Raw genomic sequence first — 15,000 nt, 5'->3', positions numbered from 1 at the left:
TCTCAGTGTGAAGTGAACTGCAATCTTATGTTTTGGGGCTGTCTGTGAGTGTGTCTGTCTGCCAATCCAAATTTGCAGCCAGCCTTTTGCCATGCCACTTGTTTTGTTCTCCTTGTGTGACTAGTCGTCGGTATGCAGCAAGATCATGGAGCTGCTGGGCCAGAACGAGATCGACCACCACCAGCGGCAGGTAGCCATCCTCAGCCAAGACAGCTTCTACAGGGTCCTCACCCCAGAGCAGAAGGCCAAGGCACTCAAGGGCCAGTTTAACTTCGATCACCCAGGTGTGTTGATATTAATCACCTCATCACATGCCTCATTTGGGTTCTTGTATCATCTGGCAACAGGTTAATCAATAACAGACGCCTGCTGGCCTGAAACAGCTATGTGTCACCTGCTGGGAAACGTCTGCCTTGTTTATTCAGAGGCGATTCCAGCTTGTGATCTGTATGTGATTCAGGACCTTTTGTGGTGTAGTTTGTTTCGTGATATTTAATCCTACTGCAGAAATAATTTTAAATGTTTTGTTCTTTTTCCCTCTGTATAGATGCCTTTGACAATGACCTCATAATTGCGACTTTGTGGGACATCAAGGAGGGAAAAACCGTACACATCCCTGTTTATGACTTTGTTTCCCATTCCAGGTGAACAAGTCTTATCAATAAGGCCACATACAGACACAACATATTTTCATATATTTGTTTCAGCCAAGGAACTATTAGAGGACTCCAATGCACCAGAATGCGGCAGTGACATTAACTTTAAAAGTGCTAAATGCTTAAAATTCAGAGCGTATTTATGGCCCCGATGCGGCTCTCAACAAGGTGACAGCTGAGTCGGCAGCTCGCAGCTAACTGTGCTAACAGAGCTTACAGTGCTAACATTGTTTACAAAGTAAGAGTTCAATACAACAAACTATAGCCCCCTTCAAAACACTCTTGGGTTTAGCAAATGTTCCATGGGCACACTTGTGTTTATATGTTATTTGTCTTTTTTATGGCAGGAAGGAAGAGACGGTGATGGTGTACCCCGCTGATGTGGTGCTGTTTGAGGGAATCCTGACGTTTTATTCTCAGGAGATCCGAGACCTTTTCCAAATGAAGCTGTTCGTGGACACCGACGCAGATACACGTCTATCTCGAAGAGGTGAGACAAACAAGCACGGCAGTTCCCTCCCTTTTCTAAACGCTTGAGGCAAAATGCTAAGTGGAAGATGGACGATTGGACATCTTGGGAAGTACGGCAGCACTATACCTCAGCTTGGCCCAAAGATTGAAGGCAGAATGAAACTGCTAGACTGGCTCTATAGAAAGGCAATAAAATCCTACCAGAAACTCTTAGAATCACTCATGAAAATGTTATGTCTTGTTAAATAAAGTGGCAAAGGCCTTGTATTTACCGTAGAAACACAAGTCATCTACCTTAACACTCTACAAAGAAGCGTTTTTTCCCCCCAGGATGTCAAACCACTGGTTAAAGATAACTCTTCCCTGGTCTTATCTTCCCCCAGTGCTGCGTGATATAACTGAACGTGGACGGGACTTGGAAAGCGTTCTGGCACAGTACATTACTTTTGTAAAGCCTGCGTTTGAGGAGTTCTGTCTGCCCGTAAGTGCTATTCTACATGTACTATAACACTACTCAACTGATTTTCATGACCGTGCCCCTGGGCTTTGACTCATGGTCGAACCTTTAGTCCTTTTCATTTATGTTTTCAGACAAAGAAATATGCTGATGTGATCATACCGAGAGGAGTTGACAATCTCGGTGAGTATTTGTGCTTTTGGAACTCATAGATGATAATGTGGAAATCAAAGCCAAATGTTCGAGACACTAGTCTTAACAGTGTTATCAAAAAGGACACAGCTGTGTTTGTTATTGGCCTCTGAGCTGGGAATTGTGTTCTCAAAACTAAGGAAGCCAAAGCATCTGCTGCTGGGAGAACAAAACAGCTTTCTCTGTTGATTTGCAAAAGGAACTTTGAAAACCATCCATAAGAAACTGCAAATGAAAACTATACTGTATATTCTTAATATCTTGAAGCAGGATACCTACTGTGACCTAGCCAGTTTGTGCCTCTTTTGTTTTATCATTACATTGAGGTCACAGAGCTAACTATCCAATTATACCCTGCAATCTTTGAACTGAAGGCAGTTCTTATGCTGCATTTACATTGAATCAGGCAGACGGTACTGTAGACTCCAAACTGGATATCATTTTAATGAACGAGAGCAGGACCATAAAGTTAGGTGAGGTTAGCAGAGAATACCAGCAGAAGTAACGGTAGACTGCACTGCCTTCCAGAGTTAAAATTTTAACCAATTGCCATCCTCCGCGACGGAATGTTCGACCAGATGTCACATAGCTTGCTCACAAGAGAAGGTTTTGAAAGTTTAAAAGGAAAAAGCTGAATTTTTATAGCTACATGCAGTACTACAAAATTTGCATAAAATAATAGACACAAAATTGTGATATTTATTATATTTTTTTCCATCACCAAAGCAACATTTCGTCATGCACGCTTCGTTTTCCCCGTGCCGTCCAGAAGGTCTACAGACTACAAGGGCAGCATGCTGCGAGTCTGCAAAGTGAAGTAAATGTAGAAGTGCCTTAAACTTGCATTCTCTCTAATGGCTATCAGGGGGTGACTACTTCTGTTGCAAAAATAGGTCTGACTGTAAAGAAGTCTACTTGAAAATGACCCTACTTCCCACTCACTTATCTCAGTAAACATTGTAAACATGAGTTTATGGTCTCAATTGCTAGTTTTTAAGTCTTCTTCATACAGCATGAGGATAATTTAGTAAATGATGTTCCCTTTGCGAGTAAAATAGATGATAAAGCAGGGTATGCTTTAGGGACGGGCTACCTTGTGATTGAGAGGTTGCTACCATGACATCAGCCAAGGCTGATTGGGACTTCATGAGTTTTGCTGGCATTTTGTCAAAAACAAAGTAATGGACAACTTTAAATTTTAACCTGATGGTGGCGCTAGAGGAAAAGTCAGACTGTCATCAAAATGTGTCTTCTGGGGTCCGTGACTGTCTGTACAACATTTCAAGACAATCAATCCAGCAGTTGTTAAGATACATTATTTTATTCTGGACCAAAGTGGTGGACCAGCAGACAGGAAATGTTCGGTTTCTTTACATGCAGTGGATGAAACAGCAGTTTTATCAAATAACCTTCTGGGTTTTTCCAAAGATAGCTGTGTACCTTTGACTCAAATGTAATGGTCATACATAAGACACACTACCTGGTGCTCACCCTGACCACGCAATCTCTTTGTTTCTTGCTACAGTTGCCATAAATCTTATAGTTCAGCACATCCAGGATATTCTAAACGGCGGTTTAACCAAACGGCTGAACGGGTGGCTAAATGGATATGGAACGACAAAGAAGCAGCCCAACATGGAGTCCAGCAGTCGGCCCCACTGAGTGCAGCGCTCCCCGAAGAGAGGAATGAGGGCTCACCGGGCCAAATGTACGCTACGTTATGGCTTAAAAGGCAAGACTAATTTCCAGGGACACAAAAGTTGTCTTTTGATATGATTCAGTTTGGACTGAAAAAAATTATCTGAGGGAAAATATCCCTTTGTTGAGTTTAAAGGCATATTCAGTTGTATATTTCTCTTCGGTTTGTGTACTGTATGAGATAAGGGATGGGGAGAGAATCAAAGGGGCTAACTAGCGATTTAATTCGATATTGCTGCTTGCCTTTACCACAGCACTGTTGAAACAGAAGCAGTTATGGTGTCTAAATAAGATTTCAGAACACTTGATAGCCTTTAACATACAATAAATGCAATCAAGCGACATGCTGTTTAGAGTCACGGCCTTACCTCGTCTCACTACCGTTAAAAGGTGCACCGTGTGACCTGACTACTTCCCTTTATCAATGCAACTTGTCTGGTTTTTTTTTTTATTTGACTTGTGCAAAAAGATTTTGAATTTTTTTTACTAATTGTTTGGGTCTTGTTGCTTTGTCTCATCTTTATCTAACAAACTGAATTAGTTATTGGTCAATGTAAACAACCGATTCCCACCTCAAACCATCTGATGTATGAAATCACCAAAGATCATTTTCCGTACTGTCTTTGTGGACAAATTGATTTTTATTTCAATGTGATACTGACGTTACTGTAACTCATTTAATAAGATGTTATTAAATTACCACAAGGTATTCATTTTTCTTTTGATTCCCATAAACTTAAATCTTCAGATGCGTTTGTATGCAAGTTTCATTTGAAAGACACTCTGAAAATGGTGTTTCTTAATGCACTGAGATGTTTAAATGTGCCTAAGTACAAGATGCCCAATGTGCACTGTGAGTGTTGTTTCATGATAAAGTTCTCAGGTACTCTTTGTTTGCTTGAGTTGACATGTCATTTGCATCTGATTTAAAAAATATACATTTCTTAAGACAATGTGCTGTTTTCCTCTTGGCTACATATTAAAAGGTAAATACCACATGCTTGGTGCCATATTGTAGATACCTAGAAAAGGTTAAACAATTAACATGCTTTTAAGTTATTAATACGTTACTAAATGTGGCTGTCGCAAACTTTGAGGCCTCTGAAGTCATTCTACCTTTGTGTGAATTTGCATTATTCCAAGGTGATCAGTGTGGCTGCTAACCTTGTAGCCGGTTAGCTCCTTCAAGTTAGCTGAACTAATTGTGTTCATGATAATATTGGAGCTGGTTTTGATGTAATTGCAAGTGGTGGTGCATTTGCTGCCACGTCTGAGATATTTTCAGTGTCGGTAATTCCTGGAATCTATAACTCAGAATTATAAGTCGGAGGCTGACATTAACATTTGTTAAGTGATTTGAGTGTGGCAAATAATAAGTCAAAATGTCTATTAAATGTCCTATGAAGTATTTTTATTCAATCAATATATTTAAATTTGATTATTATTGGAAAACCTTAAATGTACATGAATGTCTCATTGTTTCTCGACCAGTTTTATTAATGACAGTGTGGCGGAATTACATTTATACCTTCATTTTGAAAATAAAGAAAAATTGCAGCAAATAAAGTTCAACTTCTAATTTAAAATCTAAATATTGAGATAAATTTCAAGACCTCCTTTTAGGTGTCTGGTCCACATTTTCGGCTACGAACCTGCAATGTATGCAAGGTCACAGGTATAGAGCGATGTCCCATATCCATACTTAGTCTAAGCAGGTTTTCATTTTGAAGTGTGGTCACACTGTAAAAGTGGGGAAATAAAGTAGAATCATACATCTAGTATGCATAACAAAAAACAAAAACTTGGGGTGCTTTCTAATACCCACACTGCCTTATTTAGTTTTACAGCAAAACAACTATGTACCAATATGTAGTATGTAAAATGCAGTATGCCAAAAATATGAGGATGTTTGACCTACATGTATGTTCTGGTGGCATTTTGCAGAAGGCAAGCCAGCATGTTTTTCTGGCTATTCTGACCCACAATCATCTGCGCACGGGACTAAACATCACATTGACTGAGTCCCATAGACAGATGACAGCCTGATGATAGCTTATTGAAATGTAGCCTAATGGAGCACAAGGCTTATATGAGCAAGAGGGTCAAAGTTCATGGTGCAATGTTATGAGGAAGTAGTGTGTCCAAATTGTGTGCATACTGCATGCATGCCACAGTGCACTTTGTAAGGGCAGCTGGAGTACGTACTACGCAGCCTTGATTTTGAGTGTGCTGTTGATAAATGTTATTCTCCCACAATGCGATCCACATATAGAAAAGAAGCTGGAACTGGAATTAGTTTTCTTTATTTACTTTATTTACGTATTGTGAATCATCTCACAAAAAAAAATACTTTTTGTGGCAAAGTAGTTTGCCGTTTGTCTGAATTTTATTGCCAGTGACATTCTGAAATTGCAGTTTTACGATGCAAGTATTGTTCCACTCTGTTAGTATAAAGCAGTGAAGCAGGTTGATTTCTTGTACTAACTGGAAAAAACTGTAAACTACTAAGACAAGTATACCGTAAGCAGTTTGATTGAAAAAAAAAAAAAGGTATAATTTGTACACATTTTACTTGAATAATGAGACTTGGTGACAGAAGAAAAATTTACATTAATTTTCTTCCTTCAAATCCACTCAACACAATATGCATTTTGTTTGTTGTGGAAACAACACATACTGAAAATTCCACTTGGTATTTATGAGGGAACTGTATGCGCCATACAAGTCCATAGTCTGTCAAGTCACAGAAGAACTTCTCCTGACAGAGAGCAGGCCCACTCTCTGTCCTTGCTCAGCATCATTTGAGGTTTGTATATAAAAAAAAAGAAAGAAAGAAAAGGCACTGCTTTGTTTACATCCTGGCACTTAGGTAGGTGCTCCTCCCGAGTACCCTCTACACATCACTCCCTGACTGTGGAGTTCTGACCAAAGAGGCCACGATACAGCTCGCTGCGTGCCTCGTCACTCACTGAGCTGTGGTCAATAGGAGCCATGAAATTGACCAGCTTGCTGTGGATGTGGAATCTGACTTTACGCCCCTTGCTGGCTTTGGTATCTACCTTCTTCTTGATCTTGCTGCGCAACTTCTGGATGGCTAGCCACTGCCTGCCCATAGCAACCTGGTCATTGGGGTCCGCTGCACTCGTCTTGCGCTCAATCAGCTCTCTTAGCAGCTGGTGGTAGAAATCATCGTCATCAAAGATATTCTCGTCCAGATCCTTTAGATGCATGTTTGCTTTCAGCTGTTGCTCCAGCTCCTCTCCCTCTGTGGAGACGGTTTCGGAAGTGAGAGCGGCGTCCTCTTTTTTCCCCAGGACTCTGTATTCAGAGCGTCGGGTCTGGGTGCGCCGAACCAGCCTCTCATTGTCCATCAGCACCTGCTCCACCTGGGTCAAAATGTTTCTGTCGAATGCACCGAAGCCCTTGCTGCCTTTGCCCATAATCAGTCTGGTTTTGTCATGCCACTTTTGCAACGTGGTGTCACGGTAAGGCTGGAAAGCGGCAAAGCGTTTGGCCATGAAGTCCGGATATTCTGCCATCTCCAGTTTTCGCTTAGGCGCTCCGACCTCCTGCGCGGACGCCTCTTCGTCCTCATTCTCATCACTGTTTATTTCCTCGTCTTCACCCTGAGCTTCTATCTTCCCCTGAGCAATGGTTCTCGTGTCTGCATGCTGGTACAGCAGCTGATCATGCAGCTCCAGCAGGGATCTTTGAAGAGCCTTCAATGCTTTGTGGGTGTTTTTCAGCTCCCCCGCAAGTTCGTCTCCACCCCTCTTCTTGAACTTTTGGAAGGTCTGCGTCTGTGGAAGCTGGTTGGCAGTCACCAGAGCTTTCTGGATTTTGATTCGACCCTCGAGCAATTGGTCCCACAGGGCCAGCTGGTCCTTCACAGCCTTCCCTTTCTCAACTTCCTTGTCTACTTTCTCTTGAGAAAATGTGTGGACAGTTCCCTCATCCACGCCATCTTCGTCATTGTTGTCGTCCTCATCATCATCACTGCCTTCGCTCTCCTCCCCACTGCTGTCATCATCACCATCCTCTTCACTCACACCCAGGTCGTCCATGTCCTCTGTCAGTTTGCGGTAGTTCACTCCCGAAAGAAGGGTCGTGTCTGCACCTTTTGTCTTAGACACCAGCTTAGCATCTTGTTGTGCATCACTGCCCACAGACTCCTCCTCATCTTCGAAATCATTTTCTAAATCATCATCATCATCAGCGGCTCCCTCATCTCCCATAGGATCTACTTCTTCTTGCTCTCCTATGCTACCCTCCTCCAGGTCATCCTCCTCCTCCTCCTCCTCCTCCTCCTCACCAGATGCCTCAATATCCAACAGCAGCTGTTTACGAGAGACTGTCCTCCCCACATACCGCCTGTCCGTTTCTGAGAGCAGGGATGTGTTGTGCTTCCGCAGGGCACTGAGACCGACCCCATCTTCATCCTGGTGCTCGTTGAATCTCTCTGTCACTTTTGCTTTGGTCGCCTCGTCTTCGTCATCCTCTGGATCAGCAAATTTGGGCAAAGGATTCAACAAATCCTCAAGCTCAAGAGAAAAGGAGCCTGCCATGGACAAACAGTGAGCGACAACCACCACACGTGTGAGGGTAGGTTCTTGGTGAGGGAAGCGATGACGTCAGTAATATGCGACGAGCCATAACCCGTCTGCCCTAATCCCTGAGTGTAGTCTTTTTCAGGCAGAACCTCTCCTTCCAGAGGGAATTTGGATCCACAAGTTATCTGACTAAAAACAACAAAAAAAGAGATTATTAGAAATGTTGCAATTTTGAAGGAGAGGGTTCAATGGGGGTTATTTTAGTGATAGTAAATCCAAAGAATAGTAAGCACTTCCTGAGAGACAATTTACGGGGCATCAAAGTCTCACCAGCCCGCGACCATCTGCGCAGGCGCACACCGGTGGCGAGGCGCACGACTTCCTGCTGTTTGAGTTGTGTTAGCGAGAGAGAGAGACAGAGACAGAGAGAGAGAGAGAGAGAGAGAGAGAGACTTTCTGCAGAGCGAAGATGTCAACAAGTGACTTCTATCTGAGATATTATGTTGGGCACAAAGGAAAGTTTGGACACGAGTTTCTGGAATTTGAGTTCAGACCCGACGGTGAGTCCAGTCTGGTGGAGACGTTAGTGCAAATGTCTGAGTTGCGTCTCGGCTAACGCTGCTAGCCCGGTGGCTAACGCTGCTAGCCCGGTGGCTAACGCTGCTAGCCACGGCTAGGCCGCAGCGCACTCTGGACCAGTTGCGAGCCCCACATTATTCATTTTGTTACACCTGTATTGCAACTTGAATGCAAATAGTTAATGTCTTGACTGATTGGATCCGGCCAGACACGTGTTTTATAAATGCAGTGGTATTTGGAGAAACGTCCCTGAGGTCTGAGCGCCATGCGGCCTGCAGGGACGAGGAAACATAACTGAGTTTTGTTTAAAAGCGTTGCATTGTTTCACAGTTTTTACAGTTAATTGAACGTTTTCTTGCAGGTAAATTGAGGTACGCAAACAACAGCAACTACAAAAATGACGTCATGATCAGGAAAGAGGTAAGTTAGTGTTTATAAACACGTTACCCTTAAGTCCATGCTTTCTTTCATTGTCGTCCACTGACACTGTATGGTGGCACCGTCCACACAAGAACCACATCTTTGTCTGAATTGAAAGATATCATGTGTTTTTAAGGTGCTTTCATGCGACATTTTATGTAACTAGGGGTTGGTGTTGTGGTCATTCATTAAAAGGCTTGATATTGATGGTCGACCAAGCAGAAAGATTAATTGTTTTTCAGTCAAAACACAGTATATAACATATAATTCAGGTATTGATATCAAGGTAACCAGTATCTCAGATGTATATGTCATATTCTCACATCAGATCTGTGTTTATAAATGTATGGCCCAGCTCCACGCATTGACAAAGAGTTACCTTGTCCAATTTCGTTCTGTTAACCAACCCAGGCATATGTACACAAAAGTGTGATGGAGGAGCTTAAGAGGATCATTGATGACAGTGAGATCACCAAGGAAGATGATGCACTCTGGCCGCCTCCTGACAGAGTTGGCAGACAGGTTTGTGATTTAATTCATCATCGGTGAACAGATTATTTTCTCTCCAGTTATGTATTCTATTTTTTTTTTTTTATTACCTGATATTTTTTAATAGGGTCACAATTTACTAAGACACATGCAGAGCACTCAACCTTTTAAATATTTGTCAACCAATTTATATATATATTTGTTTTACATCGTGATCACATGGACATGGAGTCTGACACGTCACAGATTTTGTCAACTCTGGCACTGTAGTAAATAAACTCTGCATCGATGGATTTGACTGAAAACATCTTGAAGCCTTTTAAAATCACATGACTGTCTTTGTCCTAATTTTAACAGGAGCTGGAGATCGTCATTGGAGACGAGCACATTTCATTCACAACTTCCAAAATTGGCTCTTTGATTGACGTCAACCAGTCAAAGTGAGTAATTTATTCAGTAGTGGGATAAACTGTATATTTTGTCAGTGAGGAAAAAAAGGCTTCACTTTCAAAATTGCACTGTGTTCCAGGGACCCCGAAGGTCTTCGCGTGTTCTACTACCTGGTGCAAGATCTGAAATGTCTTGTATTCAGTCTCATCGGCCTACACTTCAAGATCAAGCCAATCTAAATGTGGAATTTGCTTGTTTTAATTGATTTAGGTAATGTTTCTGTAGTTGTACTACCGCATTTGTACATTTGCTTTGGGTGGACGTTTTTTTTATTTTAAATAAAGGGTCAGAAAAATGTACTACTCGTAATAACTCATTACAACTGTCCTTTGGCTTATCCTTTTATTGAGAATTTTATAGCATATCTTTTATATTAAATTCTAGTGTATGCTTTTTAATAAAATATAAATTCTAAATGGGAAGATTGTTTATGCAACACAAACATCAATGGAATAATAGAGCAAATGGGATTAAATTAGGTTTTATTTCAAAAATATATTCAAACGCATCAACAGGCTTTAAATGACAATTATGACAATTTAAACTGAAAGTATTACAGTGACAAACAGTAAATGTGCTGATGAATTCACATTTTGATAAGACACAGAAGCTGACTTCATATTCTAATCTGTATTTTAAATTCTACATCTGCGAAGACCTGCCGCATGAATAATATTATTTGAATCTTTTCAACTGTCACTGCATAATGTAACTCTAAAACACAAAATACACTACATGTGTATAAGTATGTATGTGTGTGTATATGTATGTATTTATAGATATACATGTATGTATTTATATATACATGTATGTATTTATATATACATGTATATACGTATATATATGTGTATGTATTTATATATACATGTATATACGTATATATATATGCAAATTTATTAAAAAAGAAAAACTGAAATATCACATGGTCATAAGTATTCAGACCCTTTGCTGTGACACTCATATTTAACTCACATGCTGTCCATTTCTTCTGATCCTCCTTGAGATGGTTCTACTCCTTCATTGGAGTCCAGCTGTGTTTAATTAAACTGATTGGACTTGATTAGGAAAGGCACACACCTGTCTATATAAGACCTTACAGCTCACAGTGCACGTCAGAACAAATGAGAATCATGAGGTCGAAGGAACTGCCCAAGGAGCTCAGAGACAGAATTGTGGCAAGGCACAGATCTGGCCAAGGTTACAAAAGAATTTCTGCAGCACTCAAGGTTCCTAAGAGCACAGTGGCCTCCATAATCCTTAAATGGAAGAAGTATGGGATGACCAGAACTCTTCCTAGACCTGGCTGTCCAGCCAAACTGAGCAATCGTGGGAGAAGAGCCTTGGTGAGAGAGGTAAAGAAGAACCCAAAGATCACTGTGGCTGAGCTCCAGAGATGCAGTAGGGAGATGGGAGAAAGTTCCACAAAGTCAACTATCACTGCAGCCCTCCACCAGTCGGGGCTTTATGGCAGAGTGGCCCGACGGAAGCCTCTCCTCAGTGCAAGACATATGAAAGCCCGCATAGAGTTTGCCAAAAAACACATGGAGGACTCCCAAACTATGAGAAATAAGATTGAACTTTTTGGCGTTAATTCTAAGCGGTATGTGTGGAGAAAACCAGGCACTGCTCATCACCTGCCCAATACAATCCCAACAGTGAAACATGGTGGTGGCAGCATCATGCTATGGGGGTGTTTTTCAGCTGCAGGGACAGGACGACTGGTTGCAATTGAAGGAAAGATGAATGCGGCCAAGTACAGAGATATCCTGGAAGAAAACCTCCTCCAGAGTGCTCAGGACCTCAGACTGGGCCGAAGGTTCACCTTCCAACAAGACAATGACCCGAAGCACACAGCTAAAATAACAAAGGAGTGGCTTCGGAACAAGTCTGCAGCAGCTGCAACAAAGAACATCTGCCAGTCTGTTGTGTCAAAGCAGTCCTGCAGAGTGCTAATGGCTTCAGCACTCCAGCGTTGAACTGCCCTAGAAACCGGTTTTTCCTGTTTTAGGCGCTGTCTGTAGGTAGGGATAAGCATAATGGAGGTGTGATCCGATTTTCCGAAAGCGGTGCGGGGGAGGGGTTTGTAACAGTTTCGAATCTGTGAGTAGCAATGGTCCAGAATCTGATCACCCCGGGTAGGAAAGTTTGTGTTGATAGTACTTCGGTAAAACTTTCCTCATATTGGTCCTATTGAAGTCTCCAACAACAATAGAAACCGCCTCAGGGTGAGCGTCCTCAAGTCCATTAATTACTCCGTAAAGTTCCTCTAACGCGCACGTTTTGTCCGCCTGCGGTGGAATGTATACTGCTGTGACAATAACGGAGCTGAATTCCCGTGGGAGGTAGAAGGGGCGAACTTTAATCGATAACAGCTCCAGGTCTGGTGAGCAGTGTGCTGAAAGTGCAGCAACATCCGAGCCCCAGCGAGAGTTAACCATCAAGCATACCCCTCCTCCCCTTCTTTTACCTGACTCGGAAGTCCTGTCCTACCGGTAGATGGAGAAGCCGGTCGGAGTGACGGCAGAGTCAGGCACCATAGGATCCAGCCAGGTCTCGGTAAACGCCAGTACACAACAGTTTGCAATGTCCCGCTGGAAGTCAATCCGTGCGTGTAGCTCGTCCAGTTTATTGTCCAAAGATTGCACATTCGCTAGTAGAATGCTTGGAAGCGGTGGGTTGCAGTATCTCGTCCGAGATCTGCACAGGATGCCGGCTCGCTTGCCTCTCTTCTTTCTCCTCCGTCGGCGTATTGGTAGGCATACCGGCGGTAAGACAAAGGAGTCACAGCAAGCACTCCGGTAAGTTGAGTAAAACTCCGTTTTAAGTGACGAACGAATTTCCAAAAGTGCCAGTCGATCATACTGAATGAGCGACAGTGCAGTACGTACAAAAAAACTAACAATAAAAACAATTATAAACATAAAGCTGCGTAGTGCATGCGGAGCCATTGTCAGTGCGACCATCCTCTCGGCGCACCACACGTGTGAGTACGTCTTTGTTGCAGCTGATGGGGACATCAATGAATACACAGACTCTGTCTCCTCATACATCTCCAAATGCATTGATGATGTCGTACCTAGGGTCAGTGTTAAGACCTTCCCAAACCAAAAGCCCTGGGTGAATGGTAATGTCCGTGCTAAGCTCAAAGCACGGTCCTCTGCCTTTAACTCTGGTGACCAGGAGGCTTTGGGGAAGTCCAGATGTGACCTGCGGACGGCCATCAGAGATGCAAAGAGAGAATATAGGGACAAGCTGGAGTCCACCTACCTCAGCTCTGACCCCCGACGCCTGTGGGGTGGCCTGCGACACATCACTGGCTATAAAGGGAGAAATAGCAGTGATGATCAGCCTGCCGCCTCTCTCCCTGACGACCTCAACACCTTTTACGGAAGGTTTGAGGCAACCAACCCCCTTCCTTCAGCAAGACTGGCCGAGGACCAGGACGACTACACTCTGTCCCTGACCGTGGCTGACGTGAGGCGAGAGCTCCAAAGGGTGAACCCCCCGGAAGTCATCGGGGCCCGATGGAGTCCCAGGCCGCGTCCTCAGGGGGTGCGCTGACCAGCTTGCGGAAGTATTCACCTCCATATTCAACTTATCACTGCATCTGTCTGAAGTCCCCACCTGCTTCAAGCAGGCCACCATCATCCCCATACCAAAGAAAACATCAGTAACCTGCTTGAATGACTACCGCCCTGTAGCACTGACCTCCACAATTATGAAGTGCTTTGAGCGGCTGGTCAGAACCCACATCTGCTCTACCCTTCCCAACACCCTGGACCCCTTTCAGTTTGCATACCGTCCAAACCGATCAACAGACGATGCCATTGCCCTAGCTACACACGCCACCCTCTCCCACCTGGAAAAGAGCAACACATATGTGAGGATGCTGTTTGTGGACTACAGCTCAGCATTCAACACTATTGTGCCTGCCAAGCTCGTCCCGAAGCTCAGGGGCCTGGGTCTTAAAACACCCCTGTGCAACTGGATCCTGGACTTCCTGACGAGCAGACCCCAGGTGGTGAAAATGGGCAACCACACCTCCTCCTCACTGACCCGGAGTACCGGGGCCCCAGGGCTGCGTACTCAGACCCCTCCTGTACTCCCTGTACACGCATGACTGTGTGGCAACACACAGTTCCAACATCATCCTGAAGTTTGCAGACGACACTACCATCCTGGGTCTCATCTCTAACAACGATGAGACCGCCTATAGAGATGAGGTAAGGGTCTTGGCAGAATGGTGCCAAGACAACAACCTGTCTCTCAACGTCTGCAAAACCAAGGAGATGATCGTGGATTTCAGGAAGCTGCAGAGGGGGGGTCAGGACCCCATACACATCGAGGGAGCTGAAGTGGAGAGAGTCTCCAACTTCAAATTCCTCGGTGTGTACATCAAGGATGACCTAACCTGGTCCATGCAGGCAGGCTCAGCAGTCAAAAGTGCACAGAAGCGGCTATACTTCTTGAGGAGACTCAAGAAGTTTGGCATGTCTTCAAAAACTTTAACAAACTTTTACAGATGCACCATTGAGAGCATCCTCTCAGGCTGCATCACTGCCTGGTATGGTAGCTGCTCCGCTGCCGACAGCAAGGCCCTGCAGAGGGTGGTGAAGACAGCGGAGCGTATCACCGGCAGCCATCTCCCCTCCGTGCAAGGCATCTACAACAGTAGATGCCTGAGGAAAGCAAAAAAGATTCTAAAGGACAACAGCCACCCAGGCTATGGACTGTTCTCATTGCTGCCGTCTGGTAGACGCTACCGGAGCATCCGAACACTGACTACCAGACTCACAAATAGATTTTTCCCCCTGGCTGTAAGGCTTCTGAATCAGAAACACTGAACCTCTGAACAGTTGCCACCTCCACCTACTCCCTGCTCCCCCACTCATACATTTCACTTCATAGATATATATTTGCACAATTTTAAAAACTTTTAACTTATCCTTAACATTTCTTTTTAACTTATTCTCTATTCACACTTAAACTGCTGCTAGCCCTTCTACTGTACTCTAATTGTTGAATGTTAATGTTATAT

At 43.5% G+C, this 15,000-nt stretch overlaps 3 protein-coding genes across 3 annotated transcripts in view; 2 read left to right on the top strand and 1 right to left on the bottom strand.

The window, feature by feature from the left end:
• The window catches only part of LOC129094267 (uridine-cytidine kinase 2-A-like), a 5,785-nt gene extending 1,307 nt beyond the window's left edge, over positions 1-4,478 (top strand). Inside the window, exons 2-7 of the mRNA XM_054602362.1 lie at positions 125-284; positions 548-644; positions 1,004-1,146; positions 1,511-1,608; positions 1,719-1,767; positions 3,302-4,478. Of these exons, the coding sequence (XP_054458337.1) occupies positions 125-284; positions 548-644; positions 1,004-1,146; positions 1,511-1,608; positions 1,719-1,767; positions 3,302-3,438 (684 nt within the window). The 3' untranslated portion in view covers positions 3,439-4,478. The remainder of the gene's footprint in view (positions 1-124; positions 285-547; positions 645-1,003; positions 1,147-1,510; positions 1,609-1,718; positions 1,768-3,301) is intronic.
• Positions 4,479-5,591: 1,113 nt separating this feature from the next.
• Positions 5,592-8,129, bottom strand: aatf (apoptosis antagonizing transcription factor). The gene has a single exon (XM_054602361.1). The coding sequence runs from the start codon at positions 8,037-8,039 to the stop codon at positions 6,375-6,377; it is 1,665 nt and encodes a 554-aa protein (XP_054458336.1). The 5' UTR covers positions 8,040-8,129; the 3' UTR covers positions 5,592-6,374.
• Positions 8,130-8,400: 271 nt separating this feature from the next.
• On the top strand, positions 8,401-10,261 carry magoh (mago homolog, exon junction complex subunit). Its single transcript, XM_054602363.1, has 5 exons — positions 8,401-8,584; positions 8,965-9,023; positions 9,435-9,545; positions 9,870-9,952; positions 10,042-10,261. The coding sequence occupies exons 1-5, from the start codon at positions 8,494-8,496 to the stop codon at positions 10,139-10,141; spliced, it is 444 nt and encodes a 147-aa protein (XP_054458338.1). The 5' UTR covers positions 8,401-8,493; the 3' UTR covers positions 10,142-10,261.
• The last annotated feature ends 4,739 nt before the right edge of the window (positions 10,262-15,000 follow it).

The sequence above is a fragment of the Anoplopoma fimbria genome, chromosome 8, assembly GCF_027596085.1.
Source record: "Anoplopoma fimbria isolate UVic2021 breed Golden Eagle Sablefish chromosome 8, Afim_UVic_2022, whole genome shotgun sequence".
NCBI lineage: Eukaryota > Metazoa > Chordata > Actinopteri > Perciformes > Anoplopomatidae > Anoplopoma > Anoplopoma fimbria.
This window is presented reverse-complemented; position numbering and strand designations above follow the sequence as displayed.

Excerpts from the sequence above, each read along its gene's own strand:
- aatf (XM_054602361.1), bottom strand. The coding sequence starts at position 8,039 with ATGGCAGGCTCCTTTTCTCTTGAGCTTGAGGATTTGTTGAATCCTTTG.
- magoh (XM_054602363.1), top strand. The coding sequence starts at position 8,494 with ATGTCAACAAGTGACTTCTATCTGAGATATTATGTTGGGCACAAAGGA. Across the intron at positions 8,585-8,964 it reads ATTTGAGTTCAGACCCGACG|GTAAATTGAGGTACGCAAAC; the intron begins GTGAGTCCAGTC and ends GTTTTCTTGCAG. Across the intron at positions 9,546-9,869 it reads CTGACAGAGTTGGCAGACAG|GAGCTGGAGATCGTCATTGG; the intron begins GTTTGTGATTTA and ends TAATTTTAACAG.